The sequence below is a fragment of the Aquarana catesbeiana genome, linkage group LG09, assembly GCF_042186555.1.
Source record: "Aquarana catesbeiana isolate 2022-GZ linkage group LG09, ASM4218655v1, whole genome shotgun sequence".
Classification (NCBI taxonomy): domain Eukaryota; kingdom Metazoa; phylum Chordata; class Amphibia; order Anura; family Ranidae; genus Aquarana; species Aquarana catesbeiana.
The window spans coordinates 56,403,930-56,426,978 of NC_133332.1; the positions used below are offsets into that span (position 1 = coordinate 56,403,930).

Here is a 23,049-nt window from a genome sequence, read left to right on the forward strand (position 1 = left end):
TCACCCATAATACTGGTGGTAACTTTCCACTAATGGAATAAACACCATCCCTGCTTTTCATAATACAGTTCATAAAGCTTTATAGTCTCAGGCAAAAGGAATGTACCAATTTTTCCCCAAAGAATCTGGGCTTTCATTTACATTTTAGGGAGCCATGACTTTTGTTTTGGGTTTCAATCAACCAGCCTACAGTAGACTACATTTAACATACATCTTAAATTCTAGAATTAAAGGGGTTCTAAAGTCTCAAGGTTTTTACCTGCATGCATTCTATGCATGCAGGTAAAAAAACCTTCTCTATGCAGCAGCCCCCCAATACTTACTTGAGCCCCATTGCGATCCAGCGATGTGCACAAGAGCCCCAGCTCTCCCTCCTCATTGGCCAAATAATTACATTTTAGTCTGATCTGACCACCTTAAATGCACCTTGATGATTCTGAGGCCAGATGGAAAAATGTGTTATGGTCAGATGAGACTAAAATTGAACCATTTGGCCTCAATACCAAACGATATGTCTGGCAAAAATCCAATACAGCTCAGCATCCTAATAACACCATTCCTACAGTAAAGCATGGAGGTGGTAATATCCTGCTATGGGGGTGTTTCTCTGCAGCAGGGACTGGAGCACTTGTTAGGTGAGAAAAAAAATTGATGGGGCAAAATACCATCAAATTCTTAAGGAAAATCTGCTGCCCTCTGCCAGAAAGTTGTCAATGGGAAGAAGGTTTACCTTCCAACATGACAATGACCCAAAGCACACAGCAAAAATGACCACACAGTGGTTGAAGGAGAAAAGGGTGAATTTGTTTGCATGGCAAAGTCAGAGCCCAGACTTAAACCCCATTGAAAATCTGTGGAATGACTTGAAGACTGCAGTCCACAAACGGTCACCATCATATTTAACTGAACTTGAGCAGTTCTGCAAAGAAGAGTGGGCTAATATTGCAAAGTCTAGATGTGCAAAGTTAGTAGAGACATATCCCAACAGACTAAAGGCTGTAAGAAAAAAAAGGTGGTTCAACAAAATACTAACATAAGGGGTGATCCTTTTTTCAAATTCAGTGATTCTGTTTTTGAATTTTTGATTTTTTTCTGACATGTTAGTGATCTTTCACTTGGAAGTTATGGGTTGCATTAGTAAATACAGCTGGATAAAACAAAAACTGTATCTGTCTTAATTTCAGGCTGCAAAGCAACACAATGTGATTATTTTAAAAGAGGAGTGATTCCTCCTTTTCTATACCCACTGTACATTGAAGCACTGATATAAGACCAGCTCACCTCAACCAGAGACTTGATGAGATCATTCATCTGGACTTGGTGCATGTTCCCTATAAAGGGAAGTGGCATGGGACCAGGGGGTAGCCTTCCTCTGACTTTCCATCTTGAACGAAATAGGATGCTGGTTATGATGAAGATGAGAATGAGACAGAGAACTCCACTAAGATCCATGATGATGGCCCAGAGCTGAGAAATACAGCAAGACTGGACGAACAGATGAAAAGAACTCTATGTACTCTAATTCCAGGAAAATTAAATGACTGTTATGCAACCTAGCCCTTTCAACACTGGTGTTCAGCAAACATTGTTTAAAATTACAGATGCCACTGTGTCATCACACTTGGTGCAATGCCACTGGTGTACAGAGTGTAGACAACTAGTATAGGACTCCATCTAAAGGATGGCAATCAGCATAAAGTATCTCTTTAACTTCTTACATTCTAAAGGTCTAAAACATACCAGACCCTTATCCTCAATGAAGGTCTGGTATGGATTTTAAGGAGGACCCCACATAAAATAAATATGTCCTGGGGTCCCCCACAAAATGCATACCAGATCCTTCAGGTTTGATATTGATTTTGGGGGGGTACTCCATCCAAAAAAAAAAAAAGCTTGCCCCCAACTCCATTAATACAAAAACAGATGCGCCAACTCATAATGAATATGTACTATATGAAACAAGCAATAAAAGTAGTAAAGTGCAGAACAAAGTAATATGTGCTTAATTAGAGAAATAGACGCTACTTCAGTCTTCCTTCAATAAAGATTAAAGTGCCACATGCAAACAAGAGTTCATCTTGATAATTTAGATCAATGCAGATCTTCCACCAGCTCTTTACACCTACTGCTGTGCACCTCCACCACAAATGTGAGCATACAAGACTCTTACCAGAGGCTGCGGTCACAAAAAAGGCCCAAACGTGTTTATGTATAAATTATAATCCTCCGGCAGCACCACCCTGTTCAGAGTGCTCCAAGTAGGTATAATGTATAACAGTTTCCAAAGATATGCCATCCGAAATCATCAACCAATAACCACAGTCATATTTATTCATACAAAGATAAAACTAACATAGTGCCCTTTACAAGATATTTACAAGATATTTATTAAAAGCTCATATAGTGCACTTACAATATTAAAATCAATATCAGGCCCATCACAAACCATTCAAGAGCCGCACGCCAATCTGGACATGGTTGTTTGTGACGATGCCACTGCCTCAAGTTTCTTCAGCTCTGTCTATACAAAGGCGCATGGGGGAGCTCATGTCCATAATGGGGGTGGTAGTGACACAGCCCCAAATAATCCACAATGGCTCAAAAGGGATATGGTCCAAAAATATTTTGACAGAATAAAGGTGGATAAAGCACCTGGACCAGATGGCATCTACCCACGGATCCTAAAAGAATTGAGCTCTGTAATCTGAAAGCCATTGTATCTAATTTTTAGGGACTCGTTAATGATGGGAATAGTACCACTGGATTGGCGTAGAGCCAATGTGGTGTCTATATTTAAAAAGGGAACAAAGTCTTTACCAAGTAGCTATAGACTTGTTAGTTTAACTTCTATAGTCGGGAGGATACTGGAGAGTTTAATAAAAGACCACATAGACGAGTTCTTGCTGGAAAAAAATATTTTAAGCAACAGACAGCATGGGTTCATGAAAGACAAAAGTTGTCAAACAAACCTGATTTCTTTTTATGAAGAGGTAAGTAAAACCTTGGACAGAGGGTGGCTGTGGATGTGGTATACTTGGATTTTGCAAAAGCGTTTGACACAGTTCCCCACACAAGGCTAATGTGTAAGGTAAAGTCTACAGGCTTGGAAATATCAGTTTGTAAATGGATAACGGGCTAAAAGACAGAATTCAGAGAGTAGTGGTTAATGATTCTTACTCTGAATGGTCTAGGGTTATCAGTGGTGTACCCCAAGGTTCAGTGCTGGGACCCTTACTTTTTAATAGCCTTATAAATGATATGGGGTCTGGGATTAAAAGTAACATTTCTGTCTTTGCAGATGACACCAAGCTATGCAGTGGAATAACGTCCTTACAGGATATCTCCAATTTACAAGCCAACCTCAATGCACTGTCTAATTGGGCGACTATGTGGCAGATGAGGTTTAATGTTGATAAATGTAAAGTTATGCACTTGGGGGCTAAGAATATGCATGCATCATACATACTAGGGGGAGTACAACTGGGGGAAACAATGGTGGAGAAGGATCTGGGTGTTTTGGTAGATCATAAGCTCAATAATAGCATGCAATGCCAAGCTGCGGTTTCCAAAGCGAGCAAAGTCCTTTCTTGTATTAAGAGAGGTATGGACTCCAGAGAGAGAGATATAATTTTGCCCCTGTACAAATCATTAGTACGACCTCATCTGGAATGTGCAGTTCAGTTTTGGGCACCAGTTCTCAAAAAGGATATCAGGGAACTGGAGAAAGTTCAGAGAAGGGCAACCAAGCTGAAATGAGGCATGGAGGAGCTCAGCTATGAGGAAAGATTAGAGGAACTGAATTTATTCACTCTTGAGAAGAGGAGATTAAGGGGGGATATGATCACCATGTATAAATATATAAGGGGTCCATATAGTGAACTTGGTGTTGAGTTATTCACTTTACGGTCAACACTGAGGACAAGGGGGCAATCTTTACGTCTAGAGGAAAAGAGATTTCATCTCCAAATACGGAAAGGTTTCTTCACAGTAAGATCTGTGAAAATGTGGAATAGACTCCCTCCAGAGGTGGTTCTGGCCAGCTCAGTAGATTGAAAGGCCTGGATACTTTCCTAAATGTACATAATATAACTGAGTACTAACATTTATAGGTAAAGTTGATCCAGGGAAAATCCAACTGCCTCTCTGGGATCAGTAAGGAATTTTTTCCCCTGCTGTAGTAAATTGGATCCTGCTTTTCTGGGGGGGTTTTCGCCTTCCTCTGGATCAACTGTGGGTATAGGATTCGGTATATGGGATTGTATGATATTTTTTTTTTTTTTTTTATGGTTAAACTAGATGGACTTGTGTCTTTTTTCAACCTGACTATGTAACTCCACACTGACACACTCCACCCAATAGTGTCATCAGGGGAATGCCATATCAGACCCCTTGCAGTTTACATGCACCCCCCCCTCACGTCCCCAAACGATAACAGGCCACACGATGAACCATAGCAAGGGTCTGGTGGAGATGAAGAGAATCCTTGTCTGCTTTGTTTGCAAGCAGAACAAAGTGGCCAGGAAATTTCGTTTAGCAGCTAGCAAATGGCATCTTATCACTGTAAATGTCACTTCATCCCTCAAGCAAGGTATTCTTTATGTGGCCCTTTAAGTCTTATTAAAAGAGCTGCTCCTCACTGAATGGTAATTGTTAAATTTTTTTACTGCATTGGTACATGTGCCAGGGCAGTGCCCAGCCCTATTCCCAGAAGCGTCACAGCCTGGGGCCACAGGGGGCCCTGACCCCCCCCAACATCATACTGGGCCCCCCCATGTGCCCCCCCCAATTAAAACAATCGGCACGGCAATTACAGAGCGATTCTCTGTAGGCTCTCAGCTGCTGGGGGGAGAGACACACAGAGGGCATCGCTATGTAATTGCTGTGCTCCATGTCGCCCATCAGAGCTAGAGTCCCGGATTCTCCCCTCAGCGTATCATCAGTGTGGGTGCTTTCATTTATTTCCAGTCAGCAGGGTATCCCTGCGTGCTGCGCTTCTGCCCTTCTGCCCCTCCCCTCCTCAATCTTCTGTGCAAGAATCACTATGTACTGTAGGTGCACACAGCAGGAGGAAACAACCTCCGTCTAGAGTGGCTAGTCCTCCCAGGTCCCTTTCCCCAACTCTGTCTCCTGCTTCCTGTCTCTCTCCATGCGGCTTCTAATCTACACTGCAAGGTAAGAAAGACTCATGATTGTCAGTATAGTCTGATTAGTGTCAGGAGGGGAGTGACAGTCTGCCGCTGGTGCAGAGGAGAGGAACATAGAGCCAGCCCCCCCCCCCCACCCCCTTCCCTTGATTTACAAGTCCCAGCATTCTGTATACCTGTCTTGTATACCGGAACTACAAGTCCCAGCATTCTGTATATCTGTCTTGTATAGAGGAACTACAAGTCCCAGCATTCTGTATATCTGTCTTGTATAGAGGAACTACAAGTCCCATTATTCTTTATATCTGTCTTGTATAGAGGAACTACAAGTTCCAGCATTCTGTATATCTGTCTTGTATAGAGGAACTACAAATCGCAGCATTCTGTGTATCTGTCTTGCATACAAAAAAAATACTAGGAATACAGGGGGTATAGGGGGTCTGGTGTCTTCTAGGAGTATAGGGGGGTCTGGTGTTATCTAGGAGTACAGGGGGTAATCTGGCACTATTACCTAACCTGGCACTATTACCTAACCTGGCACTACCACCCTAACCTGGCACTATTACCTAACCCGGCACTACCACCCTACCTGACATTATTACCTAACCTGGCACTATCACTTAACCTGGCGCTACCACCTTACCTGCCACTACCACCTAACCTGGCACTATTGTATATCACCTAACCTGGCACTATATCACCCCAATCTGCCAGCATACTACCCTCACTTCACTTGAAGTCGACGTACGGTGCGCTGCCTGTCTTCCTGGGGGGAGGGATGCCAGATATAGGATCCGCCCCAGGTGCCAGTTTTGAAAAACATTTATCATTTTCCTTCCACTTCACAATTATGTGCCACTTTGTGTTGGTCTATCACATAAAATCCCAATAAAATACATTTATGTTTTTGGTTGTAACATGACAAAATGTGGAGAATTTCAAGGTGGTGTGAATACTTTTTCAAGGCACTGTATGTGTGGGTGTGTGTGTATATATATATATATATATATATATATATATAAATTTATTTTTATAGTTGGCCCCCCTACTTTTGTCCCTAAATATGAAAGCTGGAGACGCCACTGCCTATTCCCTGTATTTGATTTTGGAGGGTACGCATGCTGTTTCTTATGAAAAAAGAAAAAAACAAGGGGTTTTAAAGGGTAAGTTCACCTTTTATAAAAAATAAAAACACGCACATCTTTTTGCAGGTAAAAAAAAATATATATTTATTATTTTTTATGCTGCAGCCTGTACAGCATTGTGCTTGCAATCAGCAGATTGACGAGGTGTGAGCTTTATTTGCTACAGCCTGGATTGAGTTCTGGTACTGCAGAGAGGACTTGACACATATTACCTTAGATGACCCTTACCTGGGATGACATGCTGTGTTTGCTACATATATTGTAGCATTGTTTTCTGATGAGCGTCCACTTCATGAGGTAGTGGTGTTTGTAGATATATGCCCATACACTGAAGGATCTGGCAGCAGTCTCGGTTAGTGGGTGGAAGATTCACGATTTACAATTCTCGGGCTGTGATTAAAAGGACTTGTATGCATTTTCTATGTATACTGGCACTGAGGCACTTGTATTCCACATGAGATTTTGATAATAAATACTTTCTATGGCGCACGTTATGTGAATACTGACATGTAGCAACTTTATGCACTTCATATGAATATTGTTATGCAGTAATCTTAGGCAATTTACTTGACCTGGTGCTGCATACATTTATGTGTTCACAGTTTTTAAGATTTGTATATCAACCTTTCTTTTTTGAAAAACAAATCTTCTTTGTGCTTAGGAGCCAGTTAGGAAAGAAAAAATAAGCTATTAGCAGTATACCTTGGTGGAGTATATGGTTATGGAAATGTGCAGCGCTATATTAAACTAAAAGTGCATTCAAATATAATGTAATTAAGCAGCATATCCAATGTGGAATATATAATCATGAACATCCCACTTAGGTTTCTTTCACACTTGTGCGACTTGTACTGTGACGCATGACAAGTCGTACCTCATGATTTCCAATGAGTACCATTCATATCTGTGCGTCTTCAAGTTGCAGCGACTTTGAAGTAGTCCCTGCACTACTTTGGTTTGACTTTGATGTGACTTGAGGTCCATAGACCTCAAGATTACACAGGCATTGCTTCAAGTCGTGGCAAAATCTCATCAAAGTTGCGGCATAAAATCGTGCAACTTTCAAAACGCACAAGTGTGAAAGGTGCCTAATAGTGTAAAATTCCCAAATCAAGTGCAAAGTGCATATGTCCTAATATGGCTGTGAAGACACATCCAAAGAAAACAGCAATGAAGAAACTTAAAGTAAAAAATAGTAACTCTAGCTCAAAAAATAGGGATCATATAACAGTCATTAAGGTAAAGTAGAAAAAGGTCTAGTTAGCCAGTGTATCACAGTCCTTCTACAGATGGAAGCATCACCCAGAGGAAGAGTGTGAGAAGAAAGCCCTCTAAAGAAAAAACACTCCACCATGTGCTTACCAGATCATTCTGAGCCCGATTAAGGTGGTCAAAACAAGCTAGATGCACGTGGAGGAACACCAGTAGACTCCTCAAATGCTATGGCAGATGGTCCCAGCTTCAAATACGTCCTTGCTTACTGGATTACACTATGGTTGGTCTTCCATTTATACACTTTGCATGTAACTTGAAATACGTGGGTTGGAGGTCTGACTGAGGATGTATTTGAAGCTGGGACCATCTGCCATAGCATTTGAGGTGTCTACTGGTGTTCCTACACGTGCATTGAGCTAGTTTTGACCACCTTAACCGGGCTCAGAATGATCTGGTAAGCCTTCTACCTTACAGCACATGGTGGAGTGATTTTTCCTTTGAGGTCTTTTCAAACTATATTTTCACACTCTTCTATTGGGTGATGCTTCCATCTGTAGAAGGACTGTGATGCACATGGCTAACAGGACTACTTTCCCTAATGACTGTAATATGAACATTCTTTTTTGCTAGTGACCATCTTTTCACTACAGCACAGACTAGTTATCCAGATATTTGTGACTTAAAGTGATACTAAACACACACACTGTTTAGTTCACATTGTCCCATATATTCCTGTACAGTATGTGGATGATGGCAATGTAATTATTTTAATAATAATAAAAAAAAAAAAAATCTAAGTGCCTTTTTCTTATTGATATACAGCTGTCACATGACACAGCTCTTTCCCTGCCTGTCTGCAGGGAAACATAAGCAGCAGGAGTCTCTAGTCCTCTGCTGCTGGTCACATGTTCAAAAAAAAAACAGCCTTTGGAATAAAGAGTAAAAATAAATAATTAATATCAATAAACTGTTTTTTATTGTCATACAAATATTTATTTGAAATAAAATCTTTATTATTTTCTGGCAATAACATGGTATGAGTGAATTTCTGCCAGTCACAGGCTGAGTCACACCCCTCCAGCCTGTGTCTTAGAATAAGAGGGAGGTGAAGCCTCCAACAATCTACATGTAATATCCTACCCCCATTGTGTTTAGCTGGTTAGCGGGCATGGAGGAGGAGTGTGTTGCTGCACACTGCTGTTAGTGTCACTGTGAGAATCAGTTTTGTATGTGTGTGCCTGTCCATTCTAATTTTCTTGCCCTCCTGATTCCTGTCCCTAACCTACTTACTATATCGATAAAAAAAAAGAAATATGTTTTTTGCCTTAATATCTACCTTAAATCATCTTGTCAATTGCATTTTGTATTTGTTTGTGGCCTAAATACTGAAATTTGCAACTGTAATTGAAATTTGCAAAAACTGTAATTTTGTAACTTTTGGAAATGCCAGTAAAAACGTGGCGGTGCCAGTAAATTTTGAGTGTTGTGTTAGTAAATTTCAGTCTGGCAGGTTAGCAACACTGAGCCACATGGGCTGCTCAGATGTGATAGAAAGAAAATGCTCAGCATAGAAAACTTAAAACTGAGCATGTGCAGAGTTGCCACCACAGCTGTAAAATCCCTAGCTGAATTGGGCTGAGTACGTATGTACTCACTTTTGTTGCCAGTGATTTAGACATTAATAGCTGTGTGTTGAGTTATTTTGAGGGGACAGCAAATTTACACTGTTATACAAGCTGTACACTCACTACTTTACATTGTAGCAAAGTGCCATTTCTTCAGTGTTGTCACATGAAAAGATTTAATTAAATATTTACAAAAATGTGAGGGGTGTACTCACTTTTGTGAGATACTATATATATATATATATATATATATATATATATATATATATATATATATATATATATATATATATATATAACACTTTATGCTAATTTCACTCTATTAGGGAGCATTTCCTGTTTGAGCCGCCAAAATAACAAGTACAATATAAAGTTCCATAGTCCTATTAATTAGCGTGGGATGAAACACAGTTCATAGGGATGTGGGATGTTTCCGAATCCACTCATTTGTGGTGTAAGGTCTAGGTCTTGTGGGTCTACCGGGGATCTCAAGGTGAAGTTCTGTAAAATTGTAGCAAAAAATAGGAAGAGCTCCATTTTTGCAAGACCTTCGCCCAAACAGATCCGCTTCCCTGTAAAGTGAAAGAGAATTATAAATGGCTAAATGACAACTACTCATGACATTTAGTTCAAGTGTAGTAAAACACGGAACAACATGGAAAATGCAATAATCTCTACCAAGCAATCGCAAAACATCCTTTATTTACCAAGTGCACTGCATGGATAGAATCACATTTGTATCAATTTACATCTGTTTACCTTTGAGTAGTAGTCCAAAAAAATATAAAAAAATGGAAAAGGTCTGCATCTGCATTTTTCCCCCGAATGTAAACATGACTGATTGGAGGTAATCTGATGTAAATGTGTAGGTAGGTGTAGTTAGCAACTTTGTCAGTAGGTGGCTCTGTACCAGAGTAGTGTCTTGTTGCAATAAGTAAAGTCATCAGGTGCTAGGCCCCTTTTAGGTAGCCCCTCCTACAGTGATGTCAGGGGTGAGGCAGCACCCATTTATGTTAGGGAAGGAGAGGCACAGTCAGTCTCGGGCATGGGAGCTTAACACCCCACACCTATGAAGATGTAGCCACTAGACATAGGCCCTGAACAGGGTAGGACGTCAGTGGAGTAGACCTGTACTCAGGAGAAGCTGGCTGTAGATTTTCTGTCTCTTACAGAGGTGGGGGTAAGGGCAGATTGCAAAAGACCTTTTTGGCCAGGTCGGAGATCCCTGTGTGAGGCTGCTTCCCTGGCAGGTTCCCAGAAGAGATGTACCTAGCAAGGAGGTGACTTCAGAGAGCACAGTCTGGTGAGTACTAATGACCCTGGGTAAAGGAGAGACTGTAAGAGAGATGGCTGCTGAGGTACTGCTCATGCTTTTACTTGTGACTACTCTGGACTGTCTGCTAAACGTGATTGAATATGTAATGTCAAGTGACTCTGGAATGTATGTTCTTATGATGCGACTGTAATGCCGATTCCTGAATACTGTCAGTAAAGTGCAGCAAACTACTTCTGGTGTAGACATTCCTCCCTGGGGGATATAAAGGTCTATGACCAAGAATGTTATGTGGAGGCCTCTGGCAAGGAGCAAGGAGCAGGGCATAAGATGGTGGAGGGTTTTGCCTCAGCAGAAGGGACAGTGTTCTAGCAGGACTGGAGCAGGAGTAGGGACTTGTGCTCTTGATGCCAAAGAGAGCCAACCATGAAGTCTCTGTTACAAATGGATGCAAAAATAAAAGTCGGTTTTACATCTGAGTGCCCATGGATCTAATATGGCTCCAGAAAAGTCCAGTTTTAAATTGCACTTCAGTGAAATCACCCCTCTGTACTACAAAGGAATGATCAATAGTGGTGCTGGCCTTACCACTGTTGCTGAATTTTTGCTTTAGCCTACATAATAAATATAGGGAAAAATCAATGGGTTAAGGGCACAGAAGGAAATGTTTAAGCAGGGAGATTTAATTAGAGTACTTGGGTCACTTTTGATAGTTAATACCAGTGGCATTCAAAAAAGCATTTTTTGGGTGCACTGTTACATTAACCTCTTGCTGACCATGTAACGCATATACGTGGCAGCATGAAAGGTGGGCTTTAACACTAAGTCGTTGTGAAGAAGAGGAAGAAGTTGTGTGTCAGTGACAGCTCTTGGTCAAGGATTCTGATCAGGAGCCAGCGGTACGGGCTCTCAATCATGTGACTGGTGTGAGAGCCAACCACAGCGGTCACATGATACAGAAACCGAGCCATCTCCCAGGCATTAAATCCCACCTAAAGGGCCACCAAGGAGGCAGTGTTAAGAGCTTAATGAACATATTTTATTTCTGCACTTGCTCTTTTTAGCTTAATTCCACATTTTGAAACAGAAGCTTAGAAGCTTTCAAGGATCAAAGGCAACAGGTCACAAAGACATTACTTTTTTGAAAAGATATCTAAAGTAAGTTGCTATTATCTGAATCAAAGGATGTACAGACATGTTGTACCTATTGAGCTTTAAGTGATGTCACCAGGACTGGACTGGGACACAAATGTGGCCCTGAAATTCATCCAGACCAGCCCACTTTAATTTTGAGTGTTCCCATCAGCACACCCTTACATGAGAGTGTCCCCATTAGCACCCCCTTACATCAGAGTGTCCCTATCAGCACCCCCTTACATTAGAGTGGGCCCATCAGCACCCCCTTACATCAGAGTGTCCCCATCAGCACCCTCCTTAACATCAGAGTATACCCAACAGCACCCCCTTACATCAGACTGTCACCCCTCTCCTCCCCCTCCCATGTGTACTCTGTTCTGAAGGTAGCTTCTCGTTCATCTCTCCTGTCATGTGATAAGTGACAAGTGATAAGGGGAGAGAGGAAGATAAATCTGTCGGCTGTCTATCTCCCCCTGCAGACTGGAGGGAGCAGAAAGCCTAATCATCTCTTCAGCAAGTGTAGGCAGCTGCTCCTTGGTGACAGGAGTGAAATCACAATCACTCACTGTCAGTGAGGAGCGGCTCCAAGACTGTGCCTGACCAGCCACTGAGCCATCGGCCCACCGGGAAACTCCTTGTAGTCCCAATGGCCAGTACATGCCTGGATGTCTGTCAAGGAATTTAGTAGACCAGACTGTGTGGACTGCACAGAGGTAACCAAAAACACATGTAAGTGAAAAATAAGGGTGTTTATTATTAAATGGGTGACAAATAAGTGAAATATATACAGTGCAAACCAACCACAGACCCACAAACAAATGGTATATACAAATGGATGGGAAATACCGTAATCGTAACAAAAGCCGGGCCGAGGTCAAACACCAGGAGGTCAGTCAGATGGGAAAGGACGGGGAACCAACAGGACAGGGAGAGGATGGATGGATAGGCTGCAGGGCAGGGATCCAGGGAAACCAGGAAACCGGAGGGACAAGAACAGGATGGGCTCAGGATAGGGATCGGATCAGGTCAAGACAGGACAGATGCAGGCTCAAGGACAAGATACAGGCCGCAAGATCAGGGCACAGGAAGAGAGATACCAAGGCAAGCATGTGAGGGCTTGCCGGGTATTTATAAGGCTGCAGTAATTGACCTCATGTTACACCTGAGCGCAGAGGGTGCTGTCTGCTCCACACTGCCGGAGTACACCCGCTGGTGGACACCGGTACTACGACCCAAAGATGCAACAGTGCCACCAGCAGGTGAGTCCTCTTACTACAGTTCCTAGGTGTTGGAAGACACCCGCTGGTGGACACTGGTACTGTGATCCAAGAGACCGATAGCGCCACCAACGGGTAAACCTTCTCATGACAGTACCCCCCCTCAAAGGAGCGGCCTCCGGATGCTCCAACAAGATGAGATTGTCCAAAGTTCATGGCCTCAAACCGAACAGATGAGGGCACATCAGGCTGGGCATCAGGTACATCAAACTGGACAGCAGGCACATCCGAGCAGACAACAGGCACATCCGAGAAGACAGCGGGCACATCCGGGCAGACAGCGGGCACATCCGGACAGACAGCGGGCACATCCAAAAAGACAGCGGGTTCCGGGTCGTCGATCTGGACAGCAAGCTCCGGGTCGTCAGGCCAAACAGCAAGCACCGCAAGGGCAGGTTGGATCACAGGCACCGGCTCAACAAACTGGGTAACGGGCCCCGGCCCAGTGGGCTGGGTAACGGGCCCTGGTTCAGCGAGCTGGACACCGGGCACTGGTCCAGCGAGCCGAATAATGGGCACTGGCTTAACGGACTCCAGTTCAGCAGACTGGGTCAAGGGCACTGGTTCAGCAAACTGGGTCAAGGGCACCGGTTCAGCAGACTGGGTAACGGGCACCGGTTCAGCAGACTGGGTAACGGGCACCAAAACTCCAGGCTGACACATGGGCACCAAAACTCCAGGCTGACACACGGGCACCGAAACTCCAGGCTGACACACGGGCACTGAAACTCCAGGCTGACACACGGGCACCTAAACTCCAGGCTGACACATGGGCACCGAAACTCCAGGCTGACACACGGGCACCGAAACTTCAGGCTGAGACACCAATATCAAGACATCTGGCTGGAAGGCAGGCAACGAGACACCAGGCTGGAAGGCAGGTACCAAGACATCAGATTGAGAAGCGGGCACATCAGACGGGGAAGTGGAGACATCAAGCTGGAAGGCAGGCACCGAGACATCAGGCTGGAAGGTGGGCACATCAGGCAGGAAGGCGGGCACATCAGGCTGGAAGACATGCACCAAGACTTCGGGCTGGAAGACAGGCATCAGGACATCAGACTGGGAAGCGGGTACATCAGACTGGGAAGCGGGCACATCAGACTGGGAAGTGGAGACATCAAGCTGGAAGGCAGGCACCGAGACATCCGGCTGGAGGGCAGGCACCGAGACATCAGGCTGGAAGGCGTGCACCGAGACATTAGGCTGGAAGGCGGGCACCGAGACATCAGGCTGGAAGGCGGGCACATCAGACTGGAAAGCGGGCACTGACTGGAAAGTGGGCACATCAGACTGAAAGGCAAGCATCGAGACATCAGGCCGGAAAGCGGGCACATCAGACTGGAAGGTAGATACATCTGGCTGGAAGGCAGGCACATCAGGCTGGAAGGCAGGCACATCAGGCTGGAAGGCAGGCACTGAGACTTTGGGCTGGAAGGCAGGCATCGGGACATCCGACTGGAAAGCGGGTACATCAGACTGGAAAGTGGACACATCAGACTGGAAGGTAGGCACATCAGGCTGGAAGGCAGGCACATCAAGCTGGAAGGCAGGCATCGAGACATCAGGCTGGAACAGGTTGGTTGGTGTGGAGGCAGGTTGGCAGGATGGTGTGGGTCGGGAAGAACTTTAGTTTCTTTTTTGGTTTTAGCCACTGCAGCTTTGTACGTAGGTGCAGGGTCGTAAGAGAAGTATGTAGCTGGGCAAAAGGAAGACCAAGGAACAGTGGCTAGAAGAGGGTTCTGTGGGGTTGTTACAGGTGGAGGAGAAGAGACAGGTGGATTAGAGGCAGGATAGGTGCAGCACTTGGAGACTGGGTAGTAGTATTTGGTAGGGAGCTGAGAAAACTGGGCTGTAGCTGAGGTTGCCATGGGTGACGGGGAGATATATTTTTGGGAAAGCAGGTGTTTGATGGCAAGGCTGGAATGTTGAGGCTTAGCTAAGTGCAGGAGATCTGACCATGTCTGTAGTACAGGTTGAACAAATGTTGATTCACACCCGCCCTGACTAACCAGGGATTGCACTGAATGGATGCAATCAGACAACACCTGCTGTGAACAAGCAGAATAATGTTCCATAAAAAAGACTGGATCATCTTCTAATAACCATACCAGGGTTTCGACTTGGCCATAATTGAAGGGGGGAGAAAAATCATCGCTCCCTTCGGGAATGCATGACAGGGCTGGTTTTGCGCATAACTGGATCAGGGGCTGAACATCTTCAAATGACATATACCCCTGATCCACTAAGGAATGAGCTGATCGGATAGTTTCCATCAGCTGGTCACTAGTCCACCCTTTCAAAATCTGGCGACAATAATCACCATCATCTTCTGCCAGCAGGGAATAATAACTGATTTCATTAAAATCCATATTAGCAGAACTAACAACCCGGATGGTTCCACAATGCAGCCACATTTGGTCAGGGATGGCCTTGGTATACTGTCAGGGAATTTAGTAGACCAGACTGTGTGGACTGCACAGAGGAAACCAGAAACACATGTAAGTGAAAAATAAGGGTGTTAATTATTAAATGGGTGACAAATAAGTGAAATGTATACAGTGCAAACCAACCACAGACCCACAAACAAATGGTATACACAAATGGATGGGAAATACCGTAATCGTAACAAAAGCCGGGCCGAGGTCAAACACCAGGAGGTCAGTCAGATGGGAAAGGACGGGGAACCAACAGGACAGGGAGAGGATGGATGGATAGGCTGCAGGGCAGGGATCCAGGGAAACCAGGAAACCGGAGGGACAAGAACAGGATGGGCTCAGGATAGGGATCAGATCAGGTCAGGACAGGACAGGACAGATGCAGGTTCAAGGACAAGATACAGGCCGCAAGATCAGGGCACAGGGAGAGAGATACCAAGGCAAGCATGTGAGGGCTTGCCGGGTATTTATAAGGCTGCAGTAATTGACCTCATGTTACACCTGAGCGCAGAGGGTGCTGTCTGCTCCACACTGCCGGAGTACACCCGCTGGTGGACACCGGTACTACGACCCAAAGATGCAACAGTGCCACCAGCAGGTGAGTCCTCTTACTACAGTTCCTAGGTGTTGGAAGACACCCGCTGGTGGACACTGGTACTGTGATCCAAGAGACCGATAGTGCCACGAACGGGTAAACCTTCTCATGACAATGTCACTGAACTGGCACATGGTCTACAAGACAAAAATGTCTGCTTCCATCAGGGACTTTTGAGATGGATATTTAGCTTGTTGAAACTTTGCCTACTGGATATCCAGTAGCAGATGATGATACTTGCTTTAATTGTTTTGGTCCCTTGACAATAAAGGATGACACACGTTGGGTGGGTATTCACATTATCATATCTAGTCTGGTGTGTGTTCCCTGTCTGGGCTATTTAGTTGGTTTTCTTCAGCTGTGTCCCAACTGGACAAATCTGTCCAGTCCTAAATTTCAGCTTGGCCTTTCAGTCATGTTTATTCTGATCTGTACTGCCTTTGCCTTCTGTTTCTGATCTGACCTGTATTGGCTTTTGTGTCTGATCCTTCCTGTCTGTATGTGTATACTATTGCTCCTGGTTATAACTCTGTCTGTCCTTTTATATCCGCTACGTCCTAAAACTCTGTCTAATCCTGTTTGCCTGTCTGCATTAGTCCAGCTAGGAAATGGGGTGGGTTCCATACAGGGAGTTTTTTTGCTGCAAAAGTTGATCCGTACCATTCACGGCTCTGATGAAAACCTGGTGTTGTAAGATCCAGCACCATAAAATTAAATAAAAATTAAAAATTAAAAAAAAAAAAAGATCCAGCACCATAGTAAAAGCTATTTACCATCAGCTGTCAAAACAGTATACACATATTTTCTATTTCCTCAAATTTAGTACCTGCTCCCCAGTATGTCCGCACTGTGCTTAGATTCCATGCTCTGCCCTGGATTTGTTCTTGTCATCTGGTTCCCTCATCCCAGGGATTACTAAAAACCCTAAATCAATTGCTACCCATGATATACAGTATGTAATACGTAATATGAAAGATTTGGCTGTTGGGCGCTCAATCCAACAAACACCATTGCAAAGGTGTCATTAACGCCAAACAAATCTAGAAGCCAAAGCCAAAAGCCTGAAGCTTTCTTCTTTTTGCATGATGTCAGTGGAAGTGGAAGCCCCTGTTGCCTGGTTGTTTAAAATTGCCTACCATTTTCATCCTTGCACTAATTCCTGCATTCTCAGAACATTTATGCATCTTAGGAGCCATCACATTATCTGCAAAGTGCAATGATACAGGTAATGGTAGGTGTGTAGTACTGCATATGGTAGGTATGTTGAACCTATATAGCTATGCATACCTGAAGAGAAGGGCATGTATCCATCGTTCCTACGGAACTTCCCATTTTCATCCAAGAAATGTCCGGGATTAAACTCTTTGGGGTATTTAAACTGCTTGGGGTCTTGGAGAACAGAGCTGAGCATGGTATATACAGTGGTGTCCTAGGAAAGAAGAATCATTATGATATACATTACATAAGGTCAGTTGTTGCCTCAACGTTTGTTCTGAAGATTGAGAACTACTGTTTATTAGCACACCCATATTCATACAACAGGATTGCTATCGATGATTGTGTTCAGACTCCTGCATACTTCATACTGGATACCAGCAAGACAAATACTGGTTTGTTCTTGTTTTATTCATTTAGTGGGATTTAGGCTAGGCCAGTATGTATCTCATTTAAATATTTTCGGGATCATAATGTTTTATGTCAAGAAATTTTGTGTCCCTAAAATAAGTGGAAAACTTAAAGCGGAACTTCACCCTAAAAGGGAAGATCCACTTTAACACCTCTTTTCCCCCTCCTCTCCCACTTTTAAAGGAGCTTTTTTTTAATCTTTTTGGGGCGGGAAATGGGTGCCTAGTTTTGGCATATACCTGCTCCCACTAGGCAGTCTGCCTAGGCAGTCAGAGTGGAAGTTCTCACCCCTCTCTCCCCACTTGCAACCTTCTGGGACATGTCACAGGTCCCAGGAGGCTGCAGGACCATTTATACAGCACAGTGCGGCTCGCGCATGCACAGTGAGAAGCCATCTGTAAACTCAGAAGAAGTCACAGCAGGCTCCCCTTAGTAAACATGCTGGCACCGGGATTCCAAAGACCGGTGAAGAATCCACCTGGGTGAAGACAGTATTTATAGCTACTGACTTGAATTTTTTTTTTAAGACTTTTTTTTTGTTTTCAACAGTAAAGATCCTCTTTAATAAAACAGTTATTTTATATACAAAGAGATCATACTAATACTGTATAAGCCTGATTATGACAGAATATAAAGCGGCATGGTTTATCTTTTGTATAAAAAAGTTCCTCTAGGCTTTTAGAAATGTAGATATAGTTAATAACTGTATTGTCACCAGTATGCATTTATTTGCATTTTACAACATGTAGACAAACTTGATCTTGGCCCTAAGCCAAATTTCCTAGATAAAATTCCCAGATAAAGCCAAATGTGAGCCAGTTAGTCTATATGAGATTGTTTATTTATTAAGGATAAAGAGCAAAATGCAATAAATCAATAGAGACCATTCACAATCAACATTTTATTGATGTATCTTCAGTAAAGTAAAATCTAACTGGTTGTTATGAATTATTGCACTTTGCATATTATCCTTGCTTTTTTATTCTGCCTTATTAAACTAGCCAAAAACTAGGAAAACACATCTTGTTTCACCTTTGGAATGATGAAATCTCGGAAGTGCACGTCACGAGTCACTTTGTGGGGGACTCCCATTGGGATGAGGTCAATGAATCTCTGAATCTCATGGATCACAGCATCCAAATATGGCATATGAGACCGATCTTCAATACAAGGAGCGCGGTTCCGTCCAATGACATGATCTATCTCTTTGTGGATGCGTTCTGCAAAAATAAAAGCCAAATGGCAGATGATATAAAGCCAAATTATTGTTAATTTTGATGGGTTAATTTGCGCCACTGACACTTCTGAAATCATTTTTAAAAGTTTAAAAATCAAAAAATCTAAAGAGTTAAATAGTCTATAATTACACAAACGTTAAAAAGGCCAATTTGCTAATACAGGCAGTCCCCGGGTTACAAACAAGATAGGGACTGCAGGTTTGTTCTTAAGTTGAATCTGTTTGTAAGTCGGAACAGGTATATTTTTTAAGTGTAGCTCCAGCCAAAAAATCTATTTTTAAGCTTTTTGGATAGCATAGGGAAGGGTTAACACCCATCTAACATTTGTTTAGCTGTCTGTGCCCCTGTTCAGAAGATTTCACCTCACTTTCTGTCCCAATGACAATTGGATTTTGAAAATTTTGGGCTGTTAGGGAAACAAGGACTTATGATAAAGCATCAGCGAAGACACCTTTTTCCCATATTAACTCTTACAGGAGTGAATTTCCCTTCCTGGGGTAGTTTTCCTCTCACTTCCTGTTGTCTCCCTCCATTTGTAAGTAGGAGTCGTTTGTAAGTCAGATGTTTGTAAGTAGGGGACCACCTGTATGGCTTATCTAATGTTTTTACTGTGACATGTAAAAAATAGCGCTGTACAAATGCCTCCATTTCATTCTTCTGTCAGTTCTCCTCTCACAGTGGGTTCAGTGGGTCTCATTCTATGAACCGATCACAATAGCAAAATTGGAGGGTACACACCACATAGGTAAACCAATCTGCTGCTAAGCTAACAGAGGCTTCAGCTACAGTCCCCACATCGTAGCCACACCCCTTGACCTTACCTCTTTCAAATAAGCCCAATCTGGGTGAAACATGAGGGTGCGTGGCTAAGATGAGACTGTAGATGAAATCCTCTATTAGCTTACCAGTGGATGTGGATGATCTATGTATCCCATTGGGTAATAAATTTAAAAGAGCGAACAAAAGTCCTGGATGGCTTAACTCCAATGTAAAAATGCATATAAAAGCAAAGGAGAAGGCCTTCAAAAAAAAATACAAGGTTGAGGGATCATCCTTAGCATTCAGACTTTATAAAGAATGCAACAAGAAATGTAAGGGTGCAATTAGGACGGCTAAGATAGAACATGAAAGACACATAGCGGAGGAGAGCAAAAAAAATCCCAAGAAATTCTTTAAGTATGTAAACAGTAAAAAAGGGAGGACAGACCATATTGGCCCCATAAAGAATGAGGAAGGACATCTGGTTACAAAGGATGGGGAGATGGCGAAGGTATTGAATTTATTCTTCTCCTCAGTCTTCACGAGTGAATCGGGGGGCTTCAGTAACCAAAACTGCAGTGTTTATCCTCATGACACAACACAGGAAGCACCTCCATGGTTAACAGAGGACAGAATTAAAATTAGACTTGAGAAACTTAACATTAATAAATCACCGGCACCAGATGGCTTGCATCCGAGGGTACTTAGGGAACTCAGTCAAGTGATTGCCAGACCGTTGTTCCTAATTTTTACAGACAGTCTACTGACTGGAATGGTACCAGCTGATTGAAGAAAAGCCAATGTAGCACCAATATTTAAAAAGGGCCCAAAATACATCCCTGGGAATTACAGACCAGTTAGCCTAACATCAATAGTATGTAAACTCTTGGAGGGGATGATAAGGGACTATATACAAGATTTTAGTAATAAGAACGATATCATTAGCAGTAATCAGCATGGATTCATGAAGAATCGTTCTTGCCAAACCAATCTATTAACCTTCTATGAGGAGGTGAGTTGCCATCTAGATAAAGGAAGGCCCATAGACGTGGTGTATCTGGATTTTGCAAAAGCATTTGACACAGTTCCCCATAAACGTTTACTGTACAAAATAAGGTGCGTTGGCATGGACCATAGGGTGAGTACATGGATTGAAAACTGGCTACAAGAGCGAGTTCAGGGGGTGGTGATAAATGGGGAGTACTCAGAATGGTCAGGGGTGGGTAGTGGGGTTCCCCAGGGTTCTGTGCTGGGACCAATCCTATTTAATTTGTTTATAAACGACCTGGAGGATGGGATAAACAGTTCAATCTCTGTATTTGCAGACGATACTAAGCTAAGCAGGGCAATAACTTCTCCGTAGGATGTGGAAACCTTGCAAAAAGACCTGAACAAATTAATGGGGTGGGCGACTACATGGCAAATGAGGTTCAATGTAGAAAAATGTAAAATAATGCATTTGGGTGGCAAAAATATGAATGCAATCTATACACTGGGGGGAGAACCTCTGGGGGAATCTAGGATGGAAAAGGACCTGGGGGTCCTAGTAGATGATAGGCTCAGCAATGGCATGCAATGCCAAGCTGCTGCTAACAAAGCAAACAGAATATTCGCATGCATTAAAAGGGGGATCAACACAAGAGATAAAACAATAATTCTCCCACTCTACAAGGCTCTGGACCGGCCGCACCTGGAGTATGCTGTCCAGTTCTGGGCACCAGTCCTCAGGAAGGATGTATTGGAAATGGAGCGAGTACAAAGAAGGGCAACAAAGCTAATAAAGGGTCTGGAGGATCTTAGTTACGAGGAAAGGTTGCAAGCACTGAACTTATTCTCTCTGGAGAAGAGACGCTTGAGAGGGGATATGATTTCAATTTACAAATACTGTACTGGTGACCCCACAATAGGGATAAAACTTTTTCGCAGAAGAGAGTTTAATAAGACTCGTGGCCACTCATTACAATTAGAAGAAAAGAGGTTTAACCTTAAACTACGTAGAGGGTTCTTTACTGTAAGAGCGGCAAGGATGTGGAATTCCCTTCCACAGGCGGTGGTCTCAGCGGGGAGCATTGATAGCTTCAAGAAACTATTAGATAATCACCTGAATGACCGCAACATACAGGGATATACAATGTAATACTGACACATAATCACACACATAGGTTGGACTTGATGGACTTGTGTCTTTTTTCAACCTCACCTACTATGCAACTATGTAACTATGTAACTATGTGTGAACTCACTAAATTTGCTATAGTGATTGTCTAATGTTTTATGACATGAGAACTAAATGTTGCTAGATTGAATGAATGTAGTTCCCTGTTAGTAAAAAAAAGTAGTATAGCTAGTATAAATGCCTGAACTGACTATCTTAGTCTGTGTCAAAGGGAATAAACAGGCCACACACCAATTCCACCATGATTACATACATTAGGGAAGGATTTGCTGTTCACTTGTTTTTTTAAATGTTTTTTTGAGCTATTAAGTTCTGCAATCATGGGGTTTTACATTAAAGAAATAGAAAAAGAATCCAAAACTCTACTCACTGGCTCAAAAGCAGAATGTCAAACCTTAACATAAAATATTTCTTATTGGCACACGTGGCTGATCACAACTCAAAATCTGGAAATGAACACTTGCTAAATGCTTGCTTGGGTGTACAGGGTGGTTCCTTGCGATATCTTCCCTCCGATTTCCCATCCCTTCATTACCTTTGTTTCATGCTCCTTACATCTTGTTACCTTTAGTTCCCTGAGATGCCTTATTCCACCCTTCCCTCTTTCTCCCATTTTTTTACTACCTTCCCTCCCCACATACCTAACACATTCCCTTTGTACTCACCAATTTCCTCCTCCCCACCCTTTCTACTTCCATATTCCCCTCTCTTCTAGGTTGATCTCCTCTGGAGGTCCTAGCAAGAAGGAAACATAGAAAGACTGGACAACCCAAGCTTTATTTTTGCCTCAATGATTTTGCTTCAAGAAGCTGAAATCCTAACACATTGTACAGTCTAATTTAGTTCTTCCTCAGTATGTTTGGGACCTTGGGGACGGCCATCTCTGCCATACTTATGTACTCCTTAAAAGGTAATATCTATACTCTGGGATCCGTTGGAAAGATGTCCTAACGGTTGAGGCTTAGAGGGACGCTACACACACACTCTCTGCGCATGCGCATGTTGATGTGATTTTACTTTGTTTGGAATTCCATTTGTAGCATTAACTCACGGTGGAGCTGCTGATTTAAAGCGGGCTGTTTCCGTCACCTTTTTACCTGTGGTTTCACCAATACTGGGTCTAGGGTTCCCGTTGAGCTTATTATCAGACAATGTAGGCAACAGTCACTTTAGTACTTTTCCAATGCTTTAATGGGAGATAACTGGAAGAAGTAGCAGGAAAGAGGAAGAAGAAGAGTTGCAGGAAAGTCCAAATACCTTTTCTTGATGTAGCACTAAGGAATTGAAATCTCATAGGTGAATGTATTTTCCTTTTAAGATTATATCTTTTGCCCACCCGGATAGGTCTCTCTCACCAACCTAGCAGCCGGTACGCAGCACGAACAAGAAGTCTCTGCCACA

General features: G+C 43.0%; 2 protein-coding genes across 3 annotated transcripts in view; both read right to left on the minus strand.

Annotated features, from left to right (window-relative positions):
- Positions 1-1,553, minus strand: part of LOC141107664 (cytochrome P450 2F2-like) — a 66,742-nt gene extending 65,189 nt beyond the window's left edge. The window contains exon 1 of one of the 2 annotated variants that reach the window (XM_073598560.1): positions 1,282-1,553. In XM_073598560.1, the coding sequence (XP_073454661.1) occupies positions 1,282-1,452 (171 nt within the window). In that variant the 5' untranslated portion in view covers positions 1,453-1,553. The remainder of the gene's footprint in view (positions 1-1,281) is intronic. The other variant, XM_073598559.1, reaches the window with a different exon arrangement.
- Positions 1,554-8,457: 6,904 nt separating this feature from the next.
- LOC141107665 (cytochrome P450 2C16-like) overlaps positions 8,458-23,049 on the minus strand; it is a 41,913-nt gene continuing 27,321 nt past the window's right edge. Inside the window, exons 7-9 of the mRNA XM_073598561.1 lie at positions 18,508-18,695; positions 17,137-17,278; positions 8,458-9,701 (exon numbers count right to left, since the gene is read on the minus strand). Of these exons, the coding sequence (XP_073454662.1) occupies positions 9,520-9,701; positions 17,137-17,278; positions 18,508-18,695 (512 nt within the window). The 3' untranslated portion in view covers positions 8,458-9,519. The remainder of the gene's footprint in view (positions 9,702-17,136; positions 17,279-18,507; positions 18,696-23,049) is intronic.